We start from the raw sequence: 19,890 nt of genomic DNA, 5'->3' as shown, positions 1-19,890 counted from the left end.
TGTCCATCCCCATCTGTGGTCACTTTAATCTATCGCTTTTACCAAAACTGGAAGACATGAGATGAAAGCACCGTCTTTTTCAGCTGTGTGCATCAACGCTGTGCACTGGCAGTAAATCAGACAGGTTTCTACTGCCTGACTGGACCTTTCGTGCACCACAGAGGGAAAGTTAAAGAAAAAAAAAAAAAAGACAAAAATAACACAGGACCTGCAGGGAGTACAGAGATTTTAATTCAGAGAACTGTTTTAAAAAACTGATATTTCAGCATTTCCCTGTGCGAGTCAGGCCAAGGAGAGTCTGTCAGGACAACTTTTACTAAAAAGCTAATTTTACAACAAGCTCTTGCAGCAAACATGCTCTTGCAGGCATGTTTGCTACAAGAGCATTTACACAGCTAGAGAAGTGCTTACAGCTCAGACAACTCCGTACCTCCTACAGCCATACAAGCTCACCCTCAAAACTCTCCTGTATTTCCCTGCCTGGAAGAGCCCCGATGGCTTCTTGGCTTCTACAGGAGAGAGACTGCCATGTAAGGCTGCAAGGTCTTCCGTAACCCAGGGCTGTCAAATGAGCGGTGGGAACTTAGCGGGTGGAGAGCCCTTCTGCATGCTCTGTTGACATGGTGCCCTCCTCTGCCCTGGCTGGCATCCCTGGCAGAGGGAGAGGATAACGTGTGCTCATGCAAAGCTGAATTTTGAAGAGGGTTATCTGAACCCTTTAACAGTGCAATTGCTTGGTGAGAACTGGGAGCTGGAAGAGCTTTGAAGTTTCTTCCAGCTGAAGTGCCATTTACAGCAGCCAGCTGGTAGGCACAGAGGAGGCTGGTGGACAACTCTTGTACAGGGTTGTTCTGCCATGCTCTCAGACCGGCCAGAGGAAATCACTGTGGGGCACTATGAGGGGGCTCACACCCTGACACCTAAAACACGTCCTTGGATAATGGTGCAAGTAAACCCCAGCTGCCTTTCTAGGTTCTCTGCCACTGCCTCCCATCTCCTGAGGAAAATACTCACTATGCTGAATGTTTCTTGGTCCAGATCATCGTCCTCGTCTTCTCCAATGGGGATCGGTTCACTCCCTGCTGTAATGTGGACGGGACCTTGCGATCTCTTCCCTTTACTTCCAGATTTGGCTTCACCACTTTTAGGCTTTACAAAGACAAATTACACACATCACATGATGAGCCAGGCTGCAGGATCCCAAGTGATCCAACTAACAACCTCCACACTATTGTTCCTGGCAGTTGTTAAACCCCAGGCACCACTCCTACAACTTTCCTCCCAAGATCTCAAACTGTTTAGCTGCAATGCCTCTATTTAGCTTTACGTCATCCGTGAGGGAGTAGAGAGAAATCAGAGCCAACATTTTGGATGTGAATACAACGTTCATACTCATGGAAAGAAAAACCAACGTTAAAGACTTGGAAGAGAGGTTAAGCTACAGAATATACGTCCCTTGCAAAGGACAGAGTTCAGAGTAGTCTCATGTCTATGAGGATCTGCAACTTCATGTGATGTCACTAATCCTCAGACCCTCTGGAAAGCAACCTCAAATCACGGTCTGTTAGTGTAAATTTTGACTTATATGACTTATCTGCAGGGAAAGCCCTTTAGAGTCAAAGTCACACCAAAAATCACTGGAAAGCAAACTTTCCCCTACATATGTAACAAAACTTCTTGGTTTGCACTTATGACCTCAGTGTCAAAACACACTGGGCGTGCAGTACGTACCTGTTCCTTGGACAGGTACTTCAGGTCATTATTATAGAAGCTTTTACCCCCCCCTTCCAATTTGAATCCAGCCTCAGGGCAGCTGTACCCAAAATTCAAGGGACATTTTAGTCCACAACATACCATTGATGTCAAAACACTCATTCTGGTGAGTCCTGAACAGCGACAAGGACAAGCTACAGCCTTGATGGTGTGGACAGTTGGGTTATTTGGGGTGAGTTTAAATTAGAGGGGAATACAGACAAGGAGCTGCCAGCCCTGTGATAAATCACAGCTGAACAGAACTTTGATCTAAGTGCTCCAGGCTCTTTCTCCCTTTCTTCCTTAACATCAGCTATTTGGCCGTATCGCTGTCACAGGGACAGCTGTACTTTAAAAGGAAGTCTGACAAACTATCTTCCTTTTTGCTCACATTCCATCAAGCTTTAGGATATATTGCCTTTTCTACTTTTTATTGCAATTCTTCAAAATAAGAATTCAGGAGGGCTGAAAAAGGGATAATACCCTCACCCCACAGTGCTTCATTGATGTCTCTTCACAGAGGGCCTTTAATGAATCATAAGTCTCATACCTTGCTCTTCTGCTCAGAGACTTTCCTGTCTTTTAAACTGCTCCTGAGAGTACCACATACCTTCTCTTTCTTGTCTTTTGTCTTCTTTTTCTCTTTATCGCTTTCCTTTTCTTTCTTAGTAGTTGTCTGTTTTTCCTTGTTCTCTTTGTTCTCTTTCTTCTTCTGTTTCTTTTTCACTGGGCTCTTTTCCAAGCCATCCTCCTAGAAAATCAGTCACAGCACAGTCAAAGTTGGAGTCCCTCACCTCACATACATTTTCCTCCATAAAACTTACATCCTTGAAACGCAAGCAATTTTTGAGGTCCATCCAAATTTGCCCTCACACCTCTTTAACCAGACAGCAAGCCCTGCTTAACCAGCTGCAACCCACCCAACCCGTGACAAAAGGGTATAAAAAAATAGACGAGCCCCAATCTGTAACTAGCTGGCAAACTGTAGCTAAGCACTGCTTTCCTATGCCAGCTGTGCTCGAGAACACTCAGCCCCTAAGGTAGATACTGATCAGCACATGAACAAAAAGCCTTAGACTACAAGCCAAACCACTCAAAGACAGGAGGTTTTCTAAGCAACAGCATGACCTTGGTAAACTCCAGCTTCACCACTGGCTGACGTACTGAAAAGGAGAAGGAAACAATTCTTCTTTCTCTCCTTTATAAGGGCAACAGACTTTGTCCTGAGACAACCTTTCCTCCAAGTGAATATGTGGATGTGTGTGCCATTCTACAATCCCCCAAAACACTTAAAGCACTAACCTAAAAGAGTGGGTGGGAAAGGTCCTTCTTTCACCCCGACAGCTGTATATATGTTTTTGTGAGTTTACCAGTCTCCTGTGGGAATGCACTCTGTAGTGTCCCCTGACTCCACGGGGCATTTGCTAGGGGTGCTTCTCAAGGTGAGTTTCTGCAGTAACAACATAGCTCAAGGAAACCTGGAAAAGCCGCTATCCACCAAGTTGACTCACCTTGACTTCACCTTCTTCTGACTGGTTGTCTGAGTGCCGAGGAGAGGAGAGTTCATTCCCATGCTCATCTTTGACTTTGGGAGCCTTGTTCTCTTTCTTTACTCGTGGTTTCCTCTTCTTTAGCTTGCCCTGGTGAAAACACAGAACAACAGAACAAGTCAGGGCAAGCAAATCGCTACAGCTACTTCATGGGGACACACCCCATCTCCTGAACATCTTGCAAACAGGTGCAGGTCCTGCAGGGTGGCAGGAAGCCTGATGAGCCTGAGTCATTCAGTAAGTGTAATAATTACCTGCCCATTACTAATTATCATTTCAGTATCACAATGAAATCAGACAACAGACAAGTCCATATTCTTTCACGTAGATGATGTTCAGTGACCTGGGACCGCAGGCTGTCTCCTGCCATCAGCCAACCACTCATCCTGAAACCCTCAGAATCAAGCAGCCACATCTCACCTCTTCCCCATCTTTCATGTTTTCTTTCTTGTCCAGATCTTTCTTCAGCAGTTTCAGTAGATAATCAACTCGGGTCTGGAGCTGTTTTCCCTGAGGTTTCTTATCTGTCTCAACAGGTAGGATCTTTGATAAAGAAGAAAAAAATATATATACACCCACATGCACCTATCAAACCTTGACAAGAGATACACACTAGCAGCAGTCATTCCAGGCCCAGCAAAGGGTTGGAGATGCTGCACCTTCTGGGGGAACAAGAAGATTCAAATATTTCTTCCAGCTCCCACACAGACTCTCCCTGTCTAGTCAAAAGCGAAGCTCCTAGCAAGCATCCCTCCCCTTGGCCTTTTGCAGAAGTGAAAGGACCCCAAGGCAGCTCTTTAGATTCTCTATGATCTTTCTTGTAAGTGTGCGAAAAGAAGGAAAAAAACCTTTGCAAACTATATTTGGGACCTTGAGTTGCAAAACTGAGTGCACTCTCCTTGACACATCAGATTTGTTTGACAGTCTTGTCACAGCAGGCTGGTCTCCTCTGGTAACCCGAGACATTACCACAGCAATGATACAGATGCAGAATTTTTAGTGGAAAACAAGGCTGCCAGGTGCCACTTCGTGGAGGAAATATCTTGGCTTGCCAACTAGGTTACCTTCATACTTCATTGGAAATCGGGTGGTGTGTCTCAGGCAATTGTTTCCATTGTAAAATGCTTTTCTGAACTTCATGTAGGAGGGCGCTCAGCCACAGCCTGATCTCTGCTAAAAACACTAGCAGGGATGCATGTCATGGGAATGTACCATATTGGCAGCAAAGCGAGTGTAGAGATTCTTGATGTTCCTCAGCCCTGTGTTGCAGTTCACTCTCCTTCCATTGTGCTGACACAATGGATGGCGGCTTATTTTTAACCTGGATCATTTCAACATGGCCCCCATAAACAGTTCTTATGGGAATGACTGAGGAACAGTGGAACTAGAGGGAGGCTTTCCAGCTGGCTTTGCTGCCATAGCCAGTCATGTAACTATACCCTCAAAGCTAACACAGACCAGTCTTGACATAAGCAGTGTCAAATCTGTGACAAATTATTTCCACACAGAAATTCAGACTCAGCTTCTTGTGAGATGCTCAAGGAAATATCAAGTCACGATTATGCAATGCACCCTCTATACTGTGCATGTAACCACACACGTCAGCATTACCGTTTTCTTCCTGCATCATTTCAGTGCAATTCATATGGTACTGTTCAGAGAAAATGTACTGCCAATCAAATAACACAACTCTGCTTTCCATCAAGCATGTAACATTCCATGGAGGTCACTATTTTCCTCATTATTATTTATTATTATTTTTGGAGTGGTTACAAACATAAACATCTGTTTCTGGAGTAAATCAAACATGTTCTCTATGAACACTGCAGTGGACCCAATGCAAGCCACAAGCAAAGCGACCTACCTTATCAGACAACTTCAATTCCGGATCTGTTTTAATTAGCTCCCAGTTTCCATAACCATGCTCGTAAATTCCCACTAACAAGCGAGAATCCTCCTCCACTCCCCAGTCTACATCAAAATGGGCAGCTTTGACACGGCACGTCAGGCGGTACCTGAAGGCATTTCAAACATGAGCTACTTTTAATACTGTGGAGGATAAAGCAAATCCACATATCTATGCTATTCTCTTTCCACTACAAAATCCAAATTCCCTGAGCCTCTTTCTGCATTGCCTACTTAGCCAAACTCACTTCTTCCTTTCCTCTGGGTCTGTGGGAATGGATTTATGCAGCATTTCAAACTCCTCTTCATGCTGGATGATGGATTTCACATTGACTTGGACACCAGAAATCTTGATAGTAGGACCTCTTCTTTTTCCAGGTCCTTTCCCTGCTCAACAATAAAAGACAGCAACTAAGAGAACTCCTACAGAAAGAAGTGCCACTGTAAAAATGTCTAGACACACAGAGATCAAGGCCTTGCCTGCAACCTCATATTTAAACATGAGGCTGTCTGCTAAGGTAGGCCCAAAAGATAAGTTTTCTTTCACTGACTCACTTAGATCTGCAATCTAAACACCTCCCAGTATCATTTTCTTAAAAATACATCTGTATTTAAAAATACATGTAGTTGTAAAATACATGTAGTTGTATTAAAAATACATGTAGTATTTTTTAAAAATACTAATTTTTAAAAATACTAATTTTAAAAATACATGTATACTTAAAAATACATGTAGTTGTGTTTGTAGAGTAGTTTTGTTCAGCTGCAACAGGCAGAGACCCAGCAGGAAATCCAGCCCAGACCCCTGTATCTCCAAACCAACAGCACAGAACAGCCATACATAGAGTGGTTGGCGATGCCAGCTCTGGGAAGGGCTAATTGTGGATCCAGCTTTACCATGCAGTACACAGCACCAGTTTGATTCCCAGTCCGAGGAGCAGATAAAATATGATCTGCTTTTCCTTGTGGCCCAGCATTAAACAAGCTGATGACTTCAGCGTCTCCCCAGGAAAACTTGTGTTCAGCAGAAGCTAACAGACCCAACTGGACCCAAATGGTCCAGTCTGAGCAAGAAGACTCAGGGGTTTCTCTCTGTTGGTGAGGGCGGCCTGGCAGAGATGGGATGCTTTAAGTGTGTGCTTGTTCTTTGCTTTTAGGTCACAATGTGGCATGCTTCCCTGTCCAGCAAGGGAACGGTTTTCTCACCAGCTCCATGGAACACTCCCAAAAACATCATAACAGCAGCACACAACCCTCTCGCTTACCTTCACCTGGATTTTCTTTCAGCTGCTCCTCGTATTCTTGCATTGCTGACACACAGCTATTGTGGATGAGTTCCCCTAACCGTTTCAGGTCAGCCACAGACTTATCCACCAGCTCGGCATCCCGGGCAATACACTCCAGCCTGCGAAAGGGGAAAAAAGAACTGCAAGTTTTGTATTTGATACAGCATATCTACTCCCAGTCACTTCCGCAGCAATTGTTTCATAGCTTTTAGCAGTCAATGCTGGATATGTATGAATGTACGAAACCTTCATGAGTGGAGTTCATGCAGGAAACAACACAGTTTTAGTCTTTTTATAGGTCTAACAACTGCAGTACAGTGCTAATGCGGTATAACCGATCCAATCCTTTGGATTTTTTAGTATTAAAGCAAAGGTGAGAACTGTCTATCTTGAGCACAACAGGCATCCTCTGTGACTGTCCAGTGTTCCTTCATGCCTTCCCAGTTCCACATTAACTCCATTTGAAGGTCAAAAGCTGCCATCTGCTGTCCCTTTTGCCTGGCTGAAGTCAGTAATGTCAAGGCCCATACGCAAGCCTTGTGTGTCACAACAGAAGAGTACAACCAGATGAAAAAACACAGTCATTTCTCATACAATATATGCAGGGATCCATGAGGGATCCACTCAGCTCTGAGACCTCAGCAAGGGCTACAGCTTTCCGGACCCAGCACATGTGCCCATCTCCCTTCCTGCCTCACTTACGCTGGGCCACAGCACTTGTGCAGGGCTCTGCAGACCCACGCTCAAGGATGGTGCGTGCCTCTCTCCACTTCCCTGCAAGAGGGATGTGGCAGCGAAAGATGCTCTGAATTCAGTCTTGAAACTAATACGCATAGAGAAGCTTGGCAAGTGTTTTGGGTAGCATTTGCTGTTCAGATGGCTGCTCTCTCTCCTTTCTAGGCAGAGTGGCAATGCCCCAAGGGCCAGACTCTGCCAGCAGGATGATGCTGTGTACAGCCCAGCACCACTACTGCTCTGGCTGCTTTTGGGCCAGCATTCATCAGTGCCCATCAACTGAGACACGAGGGACCGTATGGCAGTGCTTGGGTTACTGATCACACGACAGCAAGGCTTTGTGCTGTCCGTGGAGGTTGTATCAAACACCCATAGCAATGTGTGTATGGCCGTGCTTAGAAACACAACGTCCCCCTGTGATAACCCTCTGGAGCAGGGCCAGGTTGGGACTTACCGTTCAAGAGGGAGTCCAAACTTCTTGTAAGCCTTGATAAACCTACACAAATAAAAGAAAACAGAAACTAAACCAACTGCTATAAAAAGTGGGTCCAATATCACAGATACGCTTGAATATATTAATTACAGCCTGCCACGTTATCAACCTTGCATTCCACACTGATTAGCTAAGCATCACTCAGGACTGGGAAGCTTAATCCATTAGCCCCCACAAAGAGTTTTGTGACCTCAGCTGGAGAACACCACAACATTATTATGAATGTTGGATGTTTCACAGATGAAGAAAAAAAAAAAGGACTCATAACTGTAGTGTAAAAAAACATTGAAAGAAAGCATTGGCTCACACCATGTTGGTAATTATTAACTTCACTTTTCCAAGGAGAAAAGAGGCATTAAATCAATGTCATTAGTAATTTTAATGCTCAGGCTATAAGTGTAACGACCCATCACAGAAGAGCCAAATGTGGTGCAATCCATCACAGAGGTTTGCAGACAAGGATTGCTATTTATTTTTATGTCTTATTTTTATTGTGAAAATCACTGCCATGGCTAACACACAACTTTAGGGCAAGAGTCAGACACCATTGCTACAACTGAACAGTGCTGGGAGTAGACCCAATGGCTTCAACTACACATCATTTTTAAAATGAGTTAATTTTTTCCCTTCTTTTCTTCATCTTGTGCTCTTTCAGCTTCTTTCTGCTACACCACAATAACCTAAATGGCTGCTATAGTTCACATCACAACACCTCTTTCGTTCTTTATGGTTTCAGGCTGGACATGGGGCAGCTACCACAATCCGAAAAGTCTGACCATCTCCTGTTTAAAAATAGGTCAACTCAGACACAGAGAGAGTGTCAAGGAAAACTCACAACCCCCTCTTTTCACATCTTTGGCTAAACACCTGGGCAGAGCCCTAAGACAAAGATCTTTGGGAAAGGCTCAAGAATTAGAAGAGATGAGAAGAAAACAGTGCTCTGAAATTCAGCCCCCAGCTGCCTTCACGGACACAGTGCAGAAGAAGATACACAACCGCTGGGATCAACGGGACCAGTGCTTCTCATGGGGTTATTTTGCCAGAGCTTGCCTTTCACTTAAAGCTTAAATCAGCAGAACTACTGCCAGAAAAATGTCAGGAAGGCCAGAGTCCTTGGCTTCTCCAGCTCTGTATCTCATGGCACCTAAGACCTCACGTGTAATACGGAATTAGCTCAATCCACTTGGCCCAGGAAGGGCAGTTACAACACGGATTAATTTTAGGAAGGTACCAGCTTCACTGCAGCCTGAGTAAAGACAATCCAGTCCATTTTGCACAGACCTGAATGTTAAGGTCATCAGCTGGGAGCAAACTGAATTATACAAAGGTGCAGAAGCTGGCCCAGTGAACCAGCTCCAGCTCAACCACTGACATGCTTACAGGTGAACACCTCCTGAATTAATCTGGGGTTTTGTCCACCTGCATGGGATTTCTATATTTGTTTTCTGAACTGTCTCTTGTGCCCAGCACTGACCTCCTGATTTCAGCGTCAGTAAATCCTTCCACAGTATCTTTTCTAACACTTCGAGGACGCCCCCTGCGCTTTGGTCTCTTCTCGTCATCGGTATCATCAGTCTCGCTTTCTGATCCAGATGATCTCTGAAGCCTTCTCTTAGTTTCTGCATCTGATTCGCTGTCATTTGTCTGAGCCTGTATGTACCAGAAAAACAGCAGTACAGTTAACAACTGCTAATCTGTCAACCTTTCTGTCCCTCCCATGCACTGGCACTATTTCACGTTCAGACTGTAGAACACCTTGGCATCTCTTCCTGAAGATGCAGAAGCCCACGTAATCAACCCAGAGAGGCTGCACGCCCTTGCAGTTTCCAGCTAGCTAAGGTTCTGGTGGTCATCCTCCCTTTAGAGCCTTCTAGCCAGCAATTTCACAATTGCATTTTGATTTACTAAGGTATAAGATACATTAAAACACATTGATTACCATGGTTTTGTGCCACACTCCCTTAGGCTGTTTTGAAAACCAGGACTCCTCAGAAATGGATCTGGAATCATCCAATATGAATTATCCTTCTCTCTAGTTTTCACTTTAATGTTTTTCCCCAGCTTATCCCAAAGAACAGTTCATAACCCCTTAAAGTCCCATATCCCAGAAGAGTTTCCTTGCAGAGTCTGCTTTCTGTTGGATTGGGGTAGATCCCGTCACCTAAAAAAGAACTTGGGAAGACACCATCTCTTTTGCCTACAAGAGCCACATTTAGGCAAGAGCAGCCTGGGGAGCTAGAGAGCCCAAGGAAAAGAAACAGCCAGAACACGGCATAAACTGCAGTAAAATCTGCATTATACAGTTGGATATTTTGCCCTGTGCCCACTACAGGTTCTCTTTATTTTGTCTGCTAAGACGAGTAGTACCAAATCCAATATGGGCCCTCACACTGCATTACAAACCATGGGCCCAACGCATGATGCCAACAAGAGGTCAATGTGCTACCTCTGTGCTTTACTCCTAACCAACTTTGGAGGAAGGAAAGAAGCACTCAGATGGCAAGAAGGCTTCCCTTGAGTGTTGCCTTTGCCAGCTCTCACCTCCTGCCTCTCAGCTTCTTGAGATAGGCCATACCTTTTTAGTTGAGCTCCGGATTCGAGGCAGCATGTAGATTTCCTCCAATTCTTTCTGCCTTTCTTCCTCCTCCACCTTTTTCCTCTGCTCCTCTGGAATGATATCATCCCAGTCCTTCTGGGACCGCTCATCCAGCTCTGTCTCTTCCTCCTCCATGGTTGCAAAGTTGGCCACCTTTTATAAGCGAAGGAACACTTTTAGAAATTCCCTCCCCTGGCAGGAATACCCCAGAGCTGTCTGCTAAGCCTCAACTCCTTCCCCATAGGAATTTTGCCAACATTTCCATAACTAACTTATAATTTATCCCTATGTCACTACATTCCTTGCCACGTCTTTGGGCTAACAGCTTTTGAGGAAGTACGTGCAGTTTAAGACGTACTGCTGAGCCTCTGTAAGTTATTGGTTTTGTTTCCAAATTTGGTAAATTCTGCATTTTATTCACAGCCTTCAAAACCACTTACTTGAAATGAAATTAATACCTACATATCTCCCCGGCTACCAAACCCAGACAACCCCTCAGTAAACTGCTTTGTACAGGTCACCTCTCATCAGGCCTGATCTGTTCTGTTACTGACCTTACCACCGTGGCAAGATGTGGGGAGCCACATTCCCACACCCCACTACAGCCTGGGGGTCCGTACCTTGAACTGGGAGAGGAGCTCGTCGGTGGCGCTGGTGGACACTTCATTCTCTCGTGTTTCAGCCAGACGCAAAATCTCATCAATGTCCATCTCCTACCAGTCAGAAAGAAAGAGTGATAAAGGTGGAGGGTGCCAAGCACAGCAGGAAATAAGAGGCTTTGAGAACAGACTCGTGGGGTGCAATAGCTAAACACACACTGTGCTGATATGAGATAAATAAAGTGCAAATATCTGCAGGGTGTCATCACTGTGGGCAGGGATGAACTATCTCAAGTGGTACAAAAGAGTAGAAGTAAGGGTGATAGGACAGAAGCAAAGGAACATCAAGGCTGAGCAGCAGGGAAAATTTCCAGACAGTGAGATGTATTAACTGTGGACTGTTTCCCTTGGGGGAAGCTGTGCTACTGCGGCCATTAAGAGAATTGGTCAAAGCACTCACTCCTAAACCGTCAAGCAATGCTGCGCTGAGGCAGGACAGAGCGACCTATTCGACTTCGCTGTGCTGACTCCTGCCTCTCTATGAGAACAACCAAAAAAAGGATGCTGAAGAGGTGCTCAGAGGAGGCAGGGACAGGAGCTTTCAGCATGCTGTGCTAGAACTAGCTAATGAATCCTTGGGAGCCAAGGGACTCTCTTGGTGACCATTACTATTTAAACCCTGACAACAAGGCTCTTCTCAACCCCTGATCCCCCAGCCCCAGAGCTCTCTTCCTTCAGCTTCTCTGCACTCACACATGCCCTACTCCCCAACCTGCTCTCATGCACAGGGCAAGTACAAAGAGGGAGCAAATACACACGATCCCCCATGCAGACATTCAGAGGACTGCAAACAGCTATGTGGTTTCAATTTCAAACTACCTGAGGCTCTGACTCTTCCCCTTCAAGCTCCTTGAAGAGATCTTCAGCTCCAAACTTCAGAATAGCTGTCAGCTCCTCTTTATTGAAAGGATTTGAGCTGCAAGAACAAACGAGAAGGAAAATGTGTTTTGAGCTGTTAAGTCAGCACTGCTACAGCGCAAAACCATACCAAAGTTTTTCCTAATTAGAGCAAGAAGTAAGTTTTCTACCCAGCACTATAAAAAGCCTTTTTATTCAGTTCCTCATCTCTTTCCCGCTCTAGCACAGACAACTACTGTAAAGGGAACAACCTCCATCTACTGGGGGGAAATGGGGAGAGTCTGAGGTCGCTGCCAAACTGCAGCTCTTCCACCACCAGGTTTCCTCAGACCAGGATGATCTCTGGGAGGAATACAGAAGGAAAAACAGGTAATGCATTAACACTAGTTTCCGATTTCTGATGATTTTTATCCTCTATGTCCAAATTAATGGTTGCATGACCCCAGTCAGTGGATGCTCCCATTATTTATTAGCCTTCTGCCCTGTACCCTATCAAACAAATATTGTGAGATACCGGCAGGTGAAGCTGGTTGTGCCACATGCTGTACCAGACATCTCTGCCTCCTGACACAATCACTTACTTGGATCGCCCAGAGTTGTTGTCCAGAACAGTCCGGCCAGTGGTGTCCATACGCTGGATCACCAAATGATCCAGAACCATTTTCTTCTTGGCCCTCTCAATGATCTCCTCCTCTACTGTACCCTTTGTGACCAGGCGGTAAATATTCACCTGAAGGGCAAGAAAAGAACAGAGCTATTTCCTGGACCTGAACACGCTCTGCTGATGCAGCGATGCATCCCTCAGTGGTTTTGCACGAGACTAGTCTGCTAACATGGTCCCTTCGTGCACAGATGTGTCTTTTTACAATAAAAACCATCACATACTTTTTATATCTCGGGGCATCAGCTAAAATCAGGCTGGTTAACACAGATCCTGCAGTGTGACTAAGCACAGAGTAAAAGTCTTCTGAAACAATCACTCTAAATCCAAACTAACATCAAACTTTTCACATATCTAATAAAACCCTAGTAAAGGTGGATGTTCTACTTTCCAAGTTTTTCAGGGCAAGAAAGAAGAGAGTCCACTAGGCTGAGAAGTGCGATGCCATGGGTTGGGTTCTTGGTTTTGAAACATGCCAGAATCCAAAACCAACAGAAAGACTTGGCATCTGGCAAATTTGAGCTGATTTTTTGTTTCCTGGCTTTTAAATGAGCTTCCCTTGAGTTGGCAGCACTCTCTGGAGTCAGGACTGGGGGCAAAAAGACCGTGTTTTCAGAAGCTCTGGTGAGGTGGGAGCCCATTTAGATGCACACACTGAAGCCACAGAGAAAACAACCCAGGTAACTCTTCTGACCTGCTTCTTTTGCCCAATCCGGTGAGCCCGAGCCTGAGCCTGAAGATCATTTTGGGGGTTCCAGTCCGAGTCAAAGATAACAACAGTATCAGCAGAGGCCAAATTAATTCCCAGCCCTCCAGCTCGCGTAGACAACAAGAAACAGAAGTCCTGGGGGGAAGGAAAAAAAAAAAAAAGGCATCCATGAGTTAGCCAGCCTGTAAGTGTGGCATAAAACAGCAACGATGACTTCAAAGCTACGCAAAAAAACGGAGGGAGGGCTCTGATGCACTCATGCTTCTCAAGACAGCAGAAGAAGGATATCCTTCCCACACACCCTGCTCACGCAGGCTAAGTACCACTGGTCTTTAAGCCGAGGCACAAGGTGAGGCGGTGCTGGCAGGGGGGAAAGGTGTGCTGCTCCAGGAAGGGCCCAGCATGCATCATTATGGGAGAGCAACGCAAACAGCTCAGGGCAAGGGCACCTTGGAGTCACTGTTGAAGGTTGGACCACGCTGCCCACCAGAATCCTACAAAGGCAGCAGGCAAACACATGCTTTTTGTTGCCTAAAGCCTGCTGGGGGTGAGATCAGCAGCTAACACAAACTGTTTGAGTCACTGCCCAAGGGCACAGGATGCCAGGTTACAGCCAGGATGCCTGAGCCCCCATGGATGCCCCCAAGAGAGGGAAAAGGGCAGCTTCTGTGGGCATTCCTGCTCCTTTCCCACCCACACTGCTGTCTCCTCCTCACTTTTATTTGTTAACTTCCCCACTACCACGAAGCAGCTAGCTGTATCTCCTGTGTCAGCCAAGAATCACCCTCCAGTCCAGGCTTCTGGAGCGAGGAAAGGTATTTCTCACGGCTGGGCTGACTGTGGCAGAAAACAAGTGCCTTGCACCAGTCACTGTGAGTCAGCAAGCCCAGATGAGAGGCTTGAGATGCCCTCTCCTATTACGCTGGAGCCTTTCACCTCCAACACCACACTCCGCTGCCTGCTGACACTTAAAATCCCCCTTTTTTCTTTGCCATTTCATATCCAAAACCAGTTTCAGATTGGAGGAATCATTTAGCAACCGTCTCATTCCCCAGACGACGGGGAAAGAATTGCTAAATTCTGCCTCTTCCCAGCCTCTTCAGGACTTTCTGGAGATGTGATGTGCAGCCCTTTTCTTTGGGTGTGGGAGATTTAAAATAAGCAATATGGCTAGTTGCAAAACGTGCTATATCTGTCTTTATATATGTCTTTTAAAGTATCTGGGGTGCTGTAAAAAGAAGCGAACTGAACCAATCCCCTCTTGGCAGTCACAGCCCGTGGCTCAGCCATAACGCCCGCTGCCCGGGCAGCCCACCCGGACCCTCCTGAGGCAGGACAGCCCCAGCTGCGGTACCTCAGAGCCGTCAGCGTTGAAGTGATCCAGCGCCTGCTTTCGGATCTCCCCTTTGATTGAGCCGTCCAAGCGCTGGAAAAATCAATAATAATGATAAAAGAAAGAAGGTAAAGGAGCCCTGAAGAACTGCTGCACCCAACTTCTGGGAGCCCTACAGCCCCCTTCCCTGCCTGCAGCATTTAATCATTAAAAATAACTGCCAATTAAAAATAACTGCGCTGCCTTAGCCCGCTGTGTCGCAAGGGCAGGAGGGGGGGTATGCTCAGGCACTAGTCACACAGCGGGTGACACTGCAGCTCCCGTTACAGGCTCCCAGCCAGGGTCTCTGCATTTGCTATCCTCTCCTCGGGATTTATCACAGGACAAAAGCCAAAGCAGGGGCTACTGGAGGAGGCATTTTGCAGAGATGGGGCCGCACTGAAATGAAGGGACTTCCCAGTTCCCTCCAGTGTATTTCAGTAAGTGCAACCTGTAATCCCAGCCACCAACCTCTGGGAAACTCAGTGACTCCCATTGCCTAGGCTCCCTCTGCATTTTCTTGAATTTTCAAGTGAACCCCACTGTTTTCCATTCTGATGTTTCTCACCTGAAAAGGGTAGTGTTTGATAGTCAGGTACTCTGCCAAGATGTCCAGCATCCTCACCATCTGGGAGAAGATCAGCACTCTGTTGCCTCTTTCCCGCAGCCTGGTCAGCAGCTTGTCCAAGAGAATTAGCTTTCCACTGCTCCTGATCAGAGACTGAAGAAGTAACCGTAATTCCAGCTGATGCTTTGCAACCTTACCCTTATTTACACTACACAGAGACATGCAAAGATCAGGTTCTTTTGGGGTCACGCTTCTCCCATACATCTCTAATCAAATCATCTGGATTTACAGAGCAGAGGCCACACACAAAATGAATCATCCACGATAGATCTTATATTGCAGGCACCTCCCACTCTAGATGGCCACAAAGCTTTGCCTACAGTGGAAGGGGAGAGCAGGAGATGCAGTGGCTCAGCTGTGAGGACTATTTCTAATGGAGAAGCACCAGAAGCTAACGATTCACCAGATCTCATCTTGGTGGGAGGACAAAAGAAAGGGGAAAGTTAAGGAAAAACAATGGTAACCAAAGACGCTGCCCACCTGCAGTGTCTCGAGGCCATTCTCTCTCTCATTTTCCTCGGGAGGTTTGATAAGGTAGCAGTGGTTGCAGCACTTTTTCAACTCCATCACAATGTTCAGGAAACCAGATGTGCTCCCCCTCGTTCCCTTTGAAAGAGCTTTGTAGTTTCTTGTCAAAATCCACCTGCAGGCAGGAAAACAAAAAGTCCAGATCATTTCACAGTGCAGACTGGGCATGCTAGAGCCTGGGAGGAATAAAGCTTTCAGGCACATCTTGTTCAGGCATCAGTCTACTCCCCTCCCTCCATCTCTCTTCACTTCTTCTACAGGATAGTGCTGTTTCCTCACTAGAAACCCTGATCTTACTTTCCTCTTGATATTATTACAGTTTAACATTAAACAGCACCACAATTTTGTGGGATGCTTTATCCCCCCCCCCCCCCAAAACCATTGCCCCTGTCCTGCGAAACTGGCCAGCTGAACTGTATCACACTAAAAAAGCATCTCCAGACTACTACACAGGGAAAAATACCACAGGACCCTACCTCAGATTCCTACCGTGAAGCCCCTGCTACTACAGGTGATGGCTGTCACATGGCATTCTGAAGGACAAAGTATACTGAAATATATTCCCAAGGCACACAGAAAGATGTTCCCATTTCTACTGGCACTCCCAGTAACTTAATAAATGACTCACTTGTAATACTGTTTCTGCAAAGCAGACATTTCCACGCGGAGGATCTGCTCCACTTTGGCTGGCAAAGATTTCTCCACATCTTTCTTCACTCTGCGTAGGAGAAACGGCTCCAGGACTTTGTGAAGGCTCTGGTAGCCATTCTCTCTACCTTTTCCATGATCCTCTTCAAAATCCTCCCAGAACTCAAATCTAGCAATGGAAACGAGGAGCAGAGAGGGGTCAGAATACCTCTTGTCTTATTGCACCAAACATCATCTACTGACTATGCTCCCGCTGCACAAGAAGACAGGAGGTCACGAATTTGATGGAGATAAAGTGGAGGATAAAAGGTTCACACTGCTCTGGCTAACTAAACAGACTGATGGTAAAGCTAGAAGCTCTCTAGGCTTAGGTGCCTCCCTAACATCTTATCTTTGAGCTCCACACTGACTCCCAGGACCCAAAATCCCAGGTTTTCTAGTATTCTGCTCTGCTGTCTCCTGCTGGCGTTTACCTGGCAGCAGTTCCTGAACTTTCCACGGTGCCCTCCCTTAGGCAGGGCTTTGACAACTGGACTATGTTTTACACTGCTCTGAAGGCTTTTTTGGATTGCGGCTTCCTCCAACAGCTGCTTTGAAATGCAGAGATCTGCTCTCCTCCTCCAGCTTGGGAGACCTCAAATCTTTCCTTCACTCTTTCTGTGATCCAGCAAAAAGAATTTGGGGGACACCTCTTTTTGCAGTCAAACATAATTTTGGTGAGTTTTGGGGCTTGCTTGTCTTAGCCCATTTTGTTTTAAAGAAAACAAAGCATTTGTTATAACGCGGACACGCGAACAATCGGCTAGACAGCACCGTCCTTGAGCAATACTCCTAGAGACTGCCATAAAACGGTTGGCGAGGGTGGCTGAACCGCAATGTACTGGAAACCTCAGAAATGGTTGAGATGATTGCTTAAAACAAGTTTAGTTTTCAGAGATGGCTCTAAGACAGCACACAGATTTGAAAGACATGTATTAGGTTTCCCCATTCAATTTGCTGCCAGAAATAATCCTCGTGTTAGTAATTTAACCTCTGATTTTCCCCACCAATGTTTATTCCCCTTTCATTGCTCTAACTCCACTGAATTTAATTCAGGGATTTCTGCCATTCTGCACTCCCTCGAGTCTATTTAATAGACAAGAATGGACACAGAGGTATTTTTTGAAGGACCAAAAGGAGACTTACTTCTCTGGCATGATGAAATGCAGCAGGGACCAGAGCTCTTTGAGTGAATTTTGAAGCGGGGTGCCAGTGATCAGCAGCCTATGGTTGGACTTGAAATCAATCAACGTTTTGTACAGCAAAGAGTCATCATTTTTCAACCGATGGGCTTCATCCACGCCTAGAAAGGCCCAGTTAATACTTCCCAAAACAGCCTGGAGGAAAAGAAGTAAAAAAAAAAAACAAAAAACAGGCCCCAAGGAGACGCTGGGTCAGACAAGCCCCACCACCTTGCACATGCCTCTCCCTCCACGGCCAGAAAGCACTGCAGCGTGTGCTTTCCAGGGTACCCTGCCCCAGCCCTAGGCTAGTCTTCCCCTCCCGGAAAGGAAAGGTGAAAATTAGCCATTCTGTATAGCACTCCTGCCATATCTGAATAGTCTTTCAGCAAGTATACCTATTTTAATCCACCTTCGCTTTACCCAGCAAGCACAGTCCTCCCCCAGCCCCCTAACTCCTCCCTTTCTCCATGCCCCTGGGGCCCTGCTGTAGCACTAGCCCCACTGGAGCAGCAGCAGGAGAGCAGACAAACAAGCTTATATAAAGTTAAGGTAACCTGAGAGTTTTGATTTTTTTTTTTTTAATTAGTATTAAGCTTCTTGTTTTCCACTAGGACTCAGTGATGGACTAACAGGGCTGATGAGCATTTCCTAAGCAGACAGATTTCTCCTAAGTGTAAAAACCCAGATATTGTTAACACTGTGGCCAGTGGTTCAGTGTAATGTTTTGTCCTCTTAACTAGCCTAAATTAAACCAGGTAAAATCCAGCTACTGCCCTGCCTGGTGTCTTACAAGTATAAAGAATAATACAACTGCCACAGCACAAGAATGAAGACACTGCAATGGGTGTCCCACATTCCCTCTGCATTACTGGCAAGCAAAAGCAAATAGTAGCTATACGTTCTCCATCACCCCAAAGGAAAGATGTGAAGCCCACTAGTTGGGGGCTGGCTTCCCCCTCTGCAAGCGAAAGTCTAAATAAAAAAATCCTTGGGCCATTACCCACCTTATCCTTGAGGAGGATCTCGTATGTTGTGATAAGTGCATTGAATTTCAACCTTTTAGACTGAGAGTGGATCCACTCATATTCACGTATCTGTGAGAGGAGACAAATGTTAACTTCAACCAATGTTATCGAAAGGAAAGAGTTAACAATTGTTATTTTAGTGTAGCTACAGCCAGAGACTCCAACCAAGTCCAAAGCCCCTGTTGTTCAAGGTGCCATTTGATGAGCTCAAGGTACCCAAGGAGCAGCTTGTTTTAGTGCACACGTGGTTCAACTGCCCTTGCACAGGTAACAAAATAAGGTCAAAACAACTTGCTGTTGTGACATTACCCCTCCTCTGCCAAATGAATGCACAATCTCACTATTGACACCACTAGACTCACAACATTCATGTGCTTCGTTGCCTGAATAATTCAGAAAATAGGAGGCAAACACTTTTACACTACTATGCTCCTTACTGCAGCACATTTCAGCCTAGTGCAGGAGTGGTTTCCAGACCCTCTGAGGGAAGCCAGTGCTCCTGTGGTCACTCTAAGAGTGGAAATAAGGTAGAAAAGTCCCTGCAGCAGGGAATTATACCCAAGTGCTCAGCCACACCAGCTCTAGCTGCCTGCAGCACTGCCGGTACTATCTGTCAGCCTCTCCAGCACAATGTGTGTCTCATACGTTACGCAGAAGCTGCTGCTTTGCACCCAGCGTTCCTACCCAACCCCACAGCCCCTGCTTTCTGATTACACACCATGTTCCTGCTCATGAGGTCTCCGATGTAAACCACCACATTTATCTCGGGTGCCCACACTTCAAACTCTCTCTGCCATGAGGTGAGAGTGGACAAGGGGACCACCACCAGGAAGGGGCCATACAGCTGGTGCTGATGGAAGAGGTACGACAGGAATGATATTGTCTGAATCGTCTTGCCCAGGCCCATTTCATCAGCCAGGATCACGCTGTTGTTCCTGAAAAGGAAGAGAACAAACATAAATCCCGTCTGAGTGCGTGTTTCCGCCCCTACTAATTTACCGTGCACCAGCATGAATAGCAATCCATGACAGGGACAGAAAGGGAGTAGTGCAAAACATTTATCTGAACACTTCCAAGTGGACCCCAGGGACATCCAGACTCTGTGTGGCACAGTAAGTTGCAAAAAGGAACAGACTATGATCACTCCAAACTGGCAAGCAAGGACAAAGGCAAAGGGAGAGGCAAGTCAGTGGCCTAATTTTAGAAGGACATTTCTCAAAGACTTCAACAAGTGTGTAAGCAGGCCGAGCCAGAAACCTTTT

At 46.0% G+C, this 19,890-nt stretch overlaps 1 protein-coding gene across 7 annotated transcripts in view; it reads right to left on the bottom strand.

The window, feature by feature from the left end:
- CHD2 (chromodomain helicase DNA binding protein 2) overlaps positions 1-19,890 on the bottom strand; it is a 72,702-nt gene that overhangs the window by 4,219 nt on the left and 48,593 nt on the right. For 6 of the 7 annotated variants that reach the window (XM_075506263.1, XM_075506262.1, XM_075506261.1 and 3 more), the window contains 21 exons: positions 19,347-19,563; positions 18,608-18,697; positions 17,566-17,756; positions 16,361-16,549; positions 15,685-15,847; positions 15,145-15,297; positions 14,559-14,630; positions 13,190-13,339; positions 12,416-12,564; positions 11,796-11,892; positions 10,938-11,030; positions 10,297-10,470; positions 9,196-9,371; positions 7,683-7,724; positions 6,473-6,612; positions 5,456-5,597; positions 5,167-5,317; positions 3,723-3,845; positions 3,264-3,392; positions 2,363-2,503; positions 1,015-1,149 (listed from right to left, as the gene is read on the bottom strand). In XM_075506263.1, coding sequence (XP_075362378.1) covers positions 1,015-1,149; positions 2,363-2,503; positions 3,264-3,392; positions 3,723-3,845; positions 5,167-5,317; positions 5,456-5,597; positions 6,473-6,612; positions 7,683-7,724; positions 9,196-9,371; positions 10,297-10,470; positions 10,938-11,030; positions 11,796-11,892; positions 12,416-12,564; positions 13,190-13,339; positions 14,559-14,630; positions 15,145-15,297; positions 15,685-15,847; positions 16,361-16,549; positions 17,566-17,756; positions 18,608-18,697; positions 19,347-19,563 — 2,917 coding nt within the window. The remainder of the gene's footprint in view (positions 1-1,014; positions 1,150-2,362; positions 2,504-3,263; positions 3,393-3,722; positions 3,846-5,166; positions 5,318-5,455; positions 5,598-6,472; positions 6,613-7,682; positions 7,725-9,195; positions 9,372-10,296; positions 10,471-10,937; positions 11,031-11,795; positions 11,893-12,415; positions 12,565-13,189; positions 13,340-14,558; positions 14,631-15,144; positions 15,298-15,684; positions 15,848-16,360; positions 16,550-17,565; positions 17,757-18,607; positions 18,698-19,346; positions 19,564-19,890) is intronic. The other variant, XM_075506265.1, reaches the window with a different exon arrangement.

This window comes from Mycteria americana, chromosome 6 (assembly GCF_035582795.1).
Source record: "Mycteria americana isolate JAX WOST 10 ecotype Jacksonville Zoo and Gardens chromosome 6, USCA_MyAme_1.0, whole genome shotgun sequence".
Lineage (NCBI taxonomy): Eukaryota > Metazoa > Chordata > Aves > Ciconiiformes > Ciconiidae > Mycteria > Mycteria americana.
Note: the sequence above shows the minus strand (reverse complement) of the source record. Positions and strands in the feature narration are given on the sequence as shown.